A 10,302-nucleotide genomic window follows, 5' to 3' on the forward strand; every position below is an offset into this window, starting at 1 on the left:
CGTGGCAGGAGGAGCCGGGATCGAACCAACAACCTTCCGATTGGGGGACGACCCGCTCTGCCTCTGACCCACAGCCGCCCCATAAGTGAATTATGAAAAGCCTCAAGCTTGAATTGCTCCCATATCCAATCAAAACACATTCAGTATAGTAAATATCAACTGGATGTTATTCAAGTTATCCAGTCTCTGAATGCCCCATCCCGAATGAAGCATGTCAGTTGTAATCATGTTGCTGGCAAAGCATTTACATCTTTCTGTGACTGCCTTGTTTATGTCCAGGTATAGAATAATTAGAGACCCTGCAGGCTGGCTGAATGTGGACAAAGAGTCAGGCCTGATTAAGGTGAAAAGCGTCATGGACAGAGAGTCCTCCTTCGTCAAGGACAACAAATACACAGCACTTATTGGAGCATATGACAATGGTAGGTAGGAAGAAAGACTTGGTTGTAAATGCTCATCTTGTTTGCATACTGAAGAGCCCAAAAAAGTGAATATAAGTGAATATAATCTTACTGCTTCCCTAGAACTGATTGTAATTTGCTCTCCTTATGTATTTTGTGTATGTCTCTCACCTCACCAGATGAAGTCCCAGCCACAGGAACTGGTACTTTAATTATCCAGCTTATAGATGTCAACGACAATGCACCCACCATTGACGAACGTGAACTCAAAGTGCGTCTCCTTTCTGAAACATTTAATGGTTCTCATGTTTTTTAGCAATCTTAATTTGACATTTAGAATGTACATGTTTTGGGAGCAGAATCAGTACTGTATGATTATGAAATATACTGATATTGAAGATGTGACTAAATTAATTAATTCAAATCAGTAATTAAATAATAACTTTAGAGGTGAAAGTAACCAAAACCCAGTGGTTTGCAATAATATAATCCGTATAAACAAAGGTTCTGACATTGTTTTCTCAGGTGTGTAACAAGAATTCGGCTTCTCAGCTGCTGTCGGTAACAGATAAAGATGGTTCACCATATGGTGCTCCATACAGCGTTTCTTTACAGGGCTTGTCGAAGAACAACTGGACCGCTCGGATGAACGACTCCAGTATGTAAACTATTAATACTCAACTGAAAATGAAACCTTTTCTTTATACACATTGCAGGCCATTCAATCAAATAACCAGTGCCCAGAGAAACAAAAAAAACAAAAAAGAAAAAAACAAACATTTAAGTTTTTAAACATTAGCAGAAAACCCCCACAATATATAATTGGATCAAGAAAGAGTGTAAAAAGATTTTAAACTGTTCGGTGCTGAAGGTTTTCTTCTAATTGTCTGTCACTGATGTTCTGCTCAGATAACCACAAGAAGGTCAATGTTATTGGCCTTTTTAATTTAATAAATCTGGTACAGGCCGTTTACAACGCAAAGTAAGTTCAGAAACCTAAATAAGTTTCAGGTATTAGGTCAGTTGAGCTAAGATTACAAATCATTTGCTGCATTTTAAATTATTTAAGTTTAGGGAAGATGATCATGGCACTGCCTGAGGAGAACACCTCAGTGGGGGAAAAAAAGCACCTGTTTAAGCATATTTATTAGGAAGCTAGGTTTGATTCAGCAAAGATAAAGCACACAACAATTATTTGTGAACTTAAGTCCACAGTCTACCACTGAGTGTATCACTATATTGTTGGAATTAGACAAAATGATGAAGTAAATGTTCATCATATGTTTTTGTTGCAGAAACGGGCATCCTTCTGAATTTAGCCACTGAGCTGGCCAGTGGAAAGTACACTGTGGTCCTGAGGGTTTCAGACGCTCTGGGCCTAGAGCAGGACAGCACTGTCCAGGCTACAGTCTGCGACTGCAGTGGGGAAGAAGTCATCTGCAAAGGGCGTGTGGCAGGTGGCTCTGAACTGCCTGTAATCCTGGGGATACTGGGAGGGATCCTATTGCTGCTCAGTAAGTCTGACATTAGATTTGTGTTAATGTTAATTGTTGCCCAAGGACACTTTGACATGCAGCGAGAGGAGCTGGGGATCGAACCAACAACCTTCTGATTAGTGGACGACCCGCTCTACCTCTGAGACACAGCCCAAATAGGCAAATGTGGCACGTAGTGTAAAAGTGCTTTGAGTGGTCGGAGGACTAGAAAGGCACTATACAAATACAGTTTACCATTTAAATATGGAAAGATGCTGATCTTAATTCATTCAATCATGTGGATGTGTTGTGTTGTATTAAGTTTGTGCTCTGTATGTTCAGTGCTGGTGTTGCTGCTGCTGTTGTTTGCAAGACGGAGAAGAGGAGAGAAGAAGGAGCCTCTACTGCAGGACGATGACATCAGAGACAATATCTATTACTACGATGAAGAGGGAGGCGGAGAGGATGATCAGGTAAATTATTACAGATGTAATAGGCATCATACCATAACCTAAAGTTATCAAGGTAGTATCAAAGTCTGAGATCAGTGTTTCCCAAACCTTTCCCTTAAGGGGACCCGTTTTGTATCATTGAGTGAACTGACGAGCCCTGACTAAGTACTGCTGCATTAAATATAATATGAAATGTCCATAGAATAAGACAACTGAGTACAGAACAACTAATATAAACTAAGTCTCTGTAATAATTGTATTAAATGAAGTGTCCTTTTCCTTGATGCTTGGCCATTGTTCTATTAGCTCTAACTACATATTTTTTAAAATCAGGATGAGGCTGTTTAGCATCTTTAAAAAATAATCTTAACTTAGTTTTCTTGCATTAATGAACCAAATGCTGATCTATAGGAGCCCCCTTTCCCCTGTGAAGCTTTGCTGAGTCCTAGTGGGGGTCCGAACCCCCAAGTTCAAATTCATATTTCTGTATAGATTTGTGTAAAGACATATAGATAATTCTGTATAACTTACTGTATAAATATTCTCTATCATTCTATTTAGATTTTGCATATCATCATATGTATACCTGACATAAAAATCTAATTAAAGGTTTAGCATCTTTTGTGTAACCCCCCAACATGTGTTCTACATCAGGACTATGATCTGAGTGTTCTTCACCGTGGTCTGGACAACCGGCCTGAGGTGTTCAGAAATGATGTGGTGCCGAACTTCATGCCAGCTCCACAGTACCGACCTCGCCCCGCCAACCCAGAGGAAATCGGCAACTTCATTGATGATGTGAGTCAAAGATTCAAGCGCTCATACAAACTAAACAAAAATCTAACATGGAGAAAAAAGTAAATATATTTGTTTGAACTCTTACACAATCCCATGTTGCCAAATTCATAACATTTTCAGTAATCTCCAAGTGATATAGCGGGTGTCTGTGGCTCAGAGGCAGACAGTACGTGTGGAAATATCCGTGAGCAAGATACTGAACCCCAAATTGCTCCCGAGTGCATCGGTGTATGAATGAGTTAGTTCCTGTGCAATGGGCTTTGCCATCACTGAATGAATGTGTGTGAAAGGGCGAATTTGGTGTGTGTGTGTGTGTGTGTGTCAATTTGCCCTCAAAGTTGATGTGTTAGAAGCAGGAAAAATGGGCAGCACAATGATTTGACATCACTGAAAGTTGATTCTCATTGTTCCCTGTGTTCATGGTGAGTACCTATTAAAAATAGTCCGAGGAAGGAAAAGCGGTGAACCGGCAACAGGGTCATGGGTGGCCAAGGCTCATTAAGGCACTTGGGAAGCAAAGGCTGGCCCATGTGGTCCAATCCAATAGACGAGCTACTGTAGATTAAACTGCTGAAAAAGTTAATGCAGAACACAGTGCATCAGTTTGTTGCGTATGGGGCTGCATAACATTATGATCACCTGGGCACCCATTATGGTTATGTTATGGCTGATCTGTGTATAACCTCTGCTTCTCCTCTTAGAACCTGAAGGCAGCTGACAATGACCCGACGGCACCCCCCTACGACTCCCTGTTGGTGTTTGACTATGAGGGAGGCGGCTCTGACGCAGGAAGCATCTCCTCCCTGAACTCATCGAGCAGCGGAGACCAGGACTACGACTGCCTCAGCGAATGGGGACCCCGTTTCAAAAAACTGGCTGACATGTATGGAGGAGGAGAAGATGAAATGCTGTAAATGTACTAAAGAACAAACAATATGGTGGCTGCAAATATGGCTTTGTGAATGTTAAACTGATATGTAAACATGACTAAGCATACAAGCCAGACATCAGTCAGCTCACAGATTTTGTGGCTTATCTTTCAGTTCAGTTCAGTCTGTTATCAGTTAACAGTCACTGCTCAGAAGCCAGGGATGAGTTTGCTTTTTTTTATTTTTATATACGAGTTCCCCAAGACTGCCTGTCTTTTAGATCCCTGTTTGACTTCTAGGCACTAGAAGTCAAACACTATTGATGCTTTATGGATTTTGTGCAGATATTTTAGCATGTGTTCTAGCTTATTGGATGTGACTGGACATGCACAAAGATGCTTGCAGTTGCACTGTAACATTTGTGTAATTTTGGCAATGTATGGTACTTTTAATTTTTTCAGTTTTTTGTGGAATTTGGTTTTTGCTTCAAATTACTTTGTTTTGTATTTCTGTTTGAGGAATGAAATAACAAATGATCAAGGTGAAATCCAGGTAGCCAGCCAACATTGCCCTATGAGGGTGTGGTCAATGAGTTTTGAATAAATGCTTTTTAAAAGGTTCAGTTGTTCAAATGTTCAATTGACATCCTCTTCACGCTCCTCAACACTTTTTGCAGTTACCTTTTAAAGATACTTTCATAAAAAAAGACAATTCTAAATTAAACAAGCATTTGTAAGAGTTATCTTAATTACAATGATACACTGAACGCTGGAAAAATTACAATCCTATTTAGAGTAACGTCACGATTCTATATTTTAGTTGGACCACTATGGACCACTGACCTGTGAGGGTCATGTTTTTTTACTTTTCCAGTGCTTTCAACACAGACAGTCATGGACTGTGGATCTGTTAGTGAGATAGTTAATGCTCCATTCAGCCATGTGGCAGTCTGTGTCTCTGCAGCACAGGGGCCCCAACGGGGTACAGTGCTCTTAAATAGGTGGGCTTTTTAAGAGGTTTTATACATCCAAAAAACTAAAATCCAAAGCAGGCATCTAACCTTTGTTATAACATGTAGCTACACTAGGCTAGTAAAGTGGGATGCTGCTTTAAAATTTTTAAGTTTTATGTATATACATATCTTTTACATAAAACAATATAATATTATTAGAAGAAATAGATTATATTATACCTGTACTGGGCATATATAATAATAAATATAATTACAATACAATACAACTCAGGGCGTGCTGTGGCTGCATCATGTGCAAGTGTAACGTGCAGACCGCAAAATTAATATTGGAACTTGCGTTTAAGCCAGGGCTCTTAAAAAACTTGTAAAGTTTGTGTGCAAATGGAGAATCTGTATTGCAGTTAGGCAGATTGAGCAGCAACAACCCAACATCAAGAAAGTTTACAGCAACTTCAATGACAATATTTAAAATTTGGATTGAATTGAGAGTAAATTCTAATTCTACTTTTTGTAGAAAATTTGTAGTATGTAAGACACTAAATTACATAGTTGGGTATTTGGGTTTCCAGCTGTACAAACACACACTTAGACACCTGTGATTCAATTTAAATGTGAAAGAAATTTCCTGACAATAACAGAAATTTATTCAGTAATTAAAGACAAAAAGTTGCTATTTGATGTGTTTTTTATTTAATAATGACATAGTAAATGTATATATAAAATGGAAATACATACAAATGTATGTATGTATGTATATTTCACTAAATGTCTTTGATTTGATGATGTACAATCATTGTGAAAATAGAGCCATCACAATTTTCCTATTGCTGGGGCTGGGTCAGGAAAAGTAATTAAATTGCATGCTGCTTATTTATTTTGGGGCAGTTGTCTCTGCTGTAAAACTCATGAGTGGATTATTTTTTACCCTTAAATGAGAGTTAACCTCACTGTAGGTGCCGATATAAAAAATATTAAACATGACAAAATCTACATAATCCAGGTTTTTGCGGAATTGACCATTTTATCAATATAGCGAAACTGTACAGTTTTGACTTTCCCTTTTTTGCACAAAAAACGCACTCTGCCACATCCATCATGCTTTTTCTGATCATTCGAACTCTGGTAGTGACCACTAAGAACTCTGGTAGTGACCACTAAGTCACTACCAGTAGTGTCACGTGAGTAGTGTCACGTGTCACTTTCTTCAAGCAGGAGAAAGTTTCTGTTCCTGGCTTTTACTTTGTCACAGTGTACAGTGCTGAGTACATTATGTTGGTTTATATACGCAAGGAACTGGCTGGCATTGATCCACTAAACAAAATGCATTCCACACTTTTGTGATGTTTAAAATGTATGTACATCTGGATCAAAACTCAAACCTACGTTACGTATTAGGAATCTACTCTGATCCCTAGTTGTTACACGGCACACAGGAGGTAAAGATGGAGGTGGGTGTTTATCCACTGAGCTCCTCTCCATCACACTGTATGTCCTGCCATTTAGCTGCACAGCGTCCAAATGTAGCTGTCTGCGCTGCAGTCTAGAGAGGACATGATAACTCCAGGTCACTGAAGGGGGACGTTAGGCAGCCCAGCACATCCTCCAGACCAAAGAGCTTCCTGGTACCAGCTGCTAGAGCCTTTCTGGACCCCCGGGACTGGTCCTTACCACCGGGATTAAGTCAGCTGTCCTGAGAGGAAGAGGAGAGATATTTAGTCGCTTTGGATACTTTAGTTTGGAATTAGTTTTAGTTTAGAGTTTGGAATTTTCACTAAACAGCTTTTCATGCATGCCTTGGTCTAATTGTATTTGAATTTGAGTTAGCATAATTCTCTTCAGTTTTGAACAGAACAAATAAAACAAATATTAGAGGAACAAATGTGAAAGAATACATTCTCATGGTTTTGTAGAATACAATGCAAACTTACATTTTGGCATAATTTCACAAAATAATTCTATCAAAATAATTTTACAAAAATTAAACACTGCCTTAGAAATGTTTATAACACCACTTACAGCCACTTCCGGTTTCTGCTAAGCACCTATAGTTTGAGAATTTCTAAAAACCGCAGATCAGAATCCGACCTGGGCCGCTGCGGTAAGGACCCAGCCTACATGGAACATGTGCTCTACCAAGTGAGCTACCATGCGCCCCTAGTTTACAGATTTTGATCAAACAGAGTCACTGGTGATTACATGACTGTTACACTATAGGCATATAAATGTCCTAAAAGTAGCAGCACAACTGGATCACTGTCTCTGTATGTTTCCTTAAAAATAACAAATATCTGCACATTTATTAAAGATTTGCATTATTCTGTATTACAATGGGCAGATCACCCAAACCACAGTGAATAAACACTGCTCAAATACTGACTGGCAGCAACATGTTTTATTTTATTAATTTATTATTTGCCTTTGCAATTATTGATATTCTGGTGCAATAATGCTTATGATTAGAAATGTTTTACAATGTTTTGATTTTCAGCATCACATGACCTACTAGAAATGTGGTTGGCACTGTCGCCTCACAGCAAAAAGTCCTTCACCCTCAACTGACTTTTTCTTCAGAGAGATTTTGAAGGTTTTCTGTTGAGTTACAGAATCAGCAACTGGTAGAACTGTAGCTTTATAGACATGTCTGTAGAATTTCTTGCTGTAACTGCTCTCTGTTTCCAAAAGGAAAACCATGTTAGAAAAAGCAGCCCACTGCAACAAAAGATAACGAATATTCCACATTTCCAGGCATCTGTTTTGGAGCATTATAAACCACTGTGGTCACACCTTGAGACCTATGGATCTGTTACTCAAACTGGACTTTCTGAATCCTATTTAATGTTACACAGGCACCGGAAAAATACAGCTATTGACATTTAACTACTACGCATGGCTTTAATGCACTGTTGATTTCTGTCTGCCCCCTAGGGGCCTCATTGATGTGGTGTTCATGGTTTTGGCAAAATTAACCCTCATTAGTGAATGACACTGCCTCATTTTTTAAGGAAATGGCTCAGATGTTATCAGTGTGACAATACCACCTGCAGATGATGACTGTGAGATGAGGGTGATAACTCTGGAGAAAGCTAGTAAGTGGACCTTGAAGTTAAGTTATTTTGCCAATGCTATACTTTTCCCGAGCTCAAAAATTGACTTTCATTCTGATGTCTGCAAAAAGATTGATTCCACATTTCACCATCTACCATTGCCAGATATGTGTTGTCTTAAGATGAATATAGTAATGTTTTATTGATGTTAAAATGTTACAGATGTCACCTAAATAAAACAATACAGCCACCTATTCCATTACCTTCCCTCTGTGTGTAATCCCATTCTGTACAAGCTCTCCTGTGGCATCTGACTTCTCCTGAGAGTCCATGCTGCACCGAGTGGAAAATGCCTGTTGCTGCCCGTTATTTTGGTTTTCCCAGCGGGCAAATCCTTTATTTTTAGATGTTTTCCTATTAGTCCTATATTTCATTTTGGGGAACGTGTGGGAGCCACCATCTGTTGTTCCCCAGCTGTGTTCGGGCCACAAGGGCTCAGTTTGGGTGGCCTGGCTTGTGGTGGCCCTCTGCAGGCGCACAGAGATCCTCTGGGCTGAGCCAGTCATAAGGGTGATGGACTGAGGATCCAGAGCTGGACCTGCTGAGGTGACAGTTGGGAACTCAAACACCTCATCCTCATCTGAAGGAGGGAACACAGAAAATAGGAACAGATCTGCTGTGAGAGTGATTAGAGTTTGGCAACAGTGATTGTAATTTTGCAATTAAATAAATAACTAAATAATTTGTATAGATTTTTTTTTTTGCTGTTTGTGATGTTTTGTTCAATAAATGTAGCTGAAGATGACCTTCACAGGTTGGCAATGAAGGGCTGCTGGGCAGTGAGCTATGGGTCAGTCTGGCTGGAGAAACATTGCCCAGAGAACTGGAGCGAATCAGCTTCCTACAGGCCAGAACCAGCAGCTCCCGACATTGTTTATGACAGTTTACTCCACAGTCTGCAAAGTAATATAGACATATTAGCTTATGTTCAGGACAAAAGTTTCAAGAGAGTCAAATGGACAGGCAGATAATACTACTTGATTTCCAGATAGTAGCATGATCTGGGGTTCATGTATGAAAATCCAAAGTGTCCGTTCAGTTTCACATTTCTTAAAAGGGTCAATTGGCCCAAAACCTGGACAAATAACGGTAAATGGACCTGTACTTGTATAGCGCCTTTCTAGTTTTCCAACCACTCAAAGTGCTTTTACACTACATCCCACATTTGCCCTTTCACACACATTCACACAGCGATGGCAAAGCCCATTGAACAAAAACTACCAATGCACAGCATCAGGAGCAATTTACGGTTCAGTATCTTGCTCAAGGATACTTCGACATTAGGCAGGAGTAGCCAGGGATCAAACCAATAACCTTCCGATTAGGGGACGACCTGCTCTGCCTCTACACCACAGCCGCCCTACCTAGATTTGAGTAGGGGAAAATTTTGTAATAAGGGTACAAGTGTTCCATCTTAGTTTATCTGGCGACTCATGTTCTTTTACAACATTAGATTGTTTCATTGTGCATCTTATAATTTTTTAATATAATTATTTTGCTATATTTTAATTTGGCATGCCTTACAGTTAAACAGTACAGACAAATATTAAACTAAGACCAATTTTCACAATTGAAAACAAAACAAATTATTTAGCAGGCTGTCATTTTTATAGCTCATTCATCTTTAAAACTAAGAAATCCATAATATAATGTAAAAACATCACTAGTACAACAGAACATCTAGACCGAAAGACAGACCAAAAAAACTACTTATGTACAGTAATGAAGTATTTGTATGTAGAAATTTTTGCAAATGTATTAAAAAAGAAAAACTGAAATATGCCACTGTGCTCTTAGGAACCTTGAGCTGCTGGCAGGAAATTTGGCCATCTGGCGCCAGGGTTTACAAGGTTTACTGGCATTCTTGAATGGGTGCCCTTGCCCCAAACAAATTCGTGGCTTCTCTGAGCTACCTCATTGGGGGCAGTTCCTAATCGACCTCATGATTCTCATAATTGCTAACTGACATGCACTAGGGAAGCCCTAGATAAAGGTCATAAACCAAAAATAATATAGACAGGTGCTGTGCCTTCTTCCATAACTCAAGTCCAAATCAGTTTAAATAATAAAAACACAAGCTGGCAAGCCTCAAATGCAAGGGTGAGCAGAAACACATCTCAAGGGAGGATCAGGACCACGAAATGGAAACAGCATCAATGCTGGAGTTAAAATATCACAAGCAAAAGGCGTCTGGGAAATAAGCTAAAAAAAAGAATAAACATAATCCACT

General features: G+C 39.4%; 2 protein-coding genes across 2 annotated transcripts in view; one reads left to right on the forward strand and one right to left on the reverse strand.

The window, feature by feature from the left end:
• Positions 1–4,613, forward strand: part of LOC118329388 (B-cadherin-like) — a gene marked incomplete at its 5' end in the record, with an annotated part of 11,150 nt that extends 6,537 nt beyond the window's left edge. The window contains 7 exon segments of the mRNA XM_035663543.1: positions 280–422; positions 581–672; positions 927–1,059; positions 1,697–1,915; positions 2,219–2,349; positions 2,983–3,126; positions 3,828–4,613. Coding sequence (XP_035519436.1) covers positions 280–422; positions 581–672; positions 927–1,059; positions 1,697–1,915; positions 2,219–2,349; positions 2,983–3,126; positions 3,828–4,040 — 1,075 coding nt within the window.
• An 85-nt stretch (positions 4,614–4,698) lies between these two features.
• LOC118329645 (ras guanyl-releasing protein 3-like) overlaps positions 4,699–10,302 on the reverse strand; it is an 18,752-nt gene continuing 13,148 nt past the window's right edge. Inside the window, exons 6-8 of the mRNA XM_035663875.1 lie at positions 8,819–8,968; positions 8,276–8,652; positions 4,699–6,658 (exon numbers count right to left, since the gene is read on the reverse strand). Coding sequence (XP_035519768.1) covers positions 6,650–6,658; positions 8,276–8,652; positions 8,819–8,968 — 536 coding nt within the window. The 3' untranslated portion in view covers positions 4,699–6,649. The remainder of the gene's footprint in view (positions 6,659–8,275; positions 8,653–8,818; positions 8,969–10,302) is intronic.

The sequence above is a fragment of the Morone saxatilis genome, unplaced genomic scaffold, assembly GCF_004916995.1.
Source record: "Morone saxatilis isolate NCDOM2014 unplaced genomic scaffold, NCSU_SB_2.0 Contig19, whole genome shotgun sequence".
In the NCBI taxonomy this organism is placed as follows: domain Eukaryota; kingdom Metazoa; phylum Chordata; class Actinopteri; family Moronidae; genus Morone; species Morone saxatilis.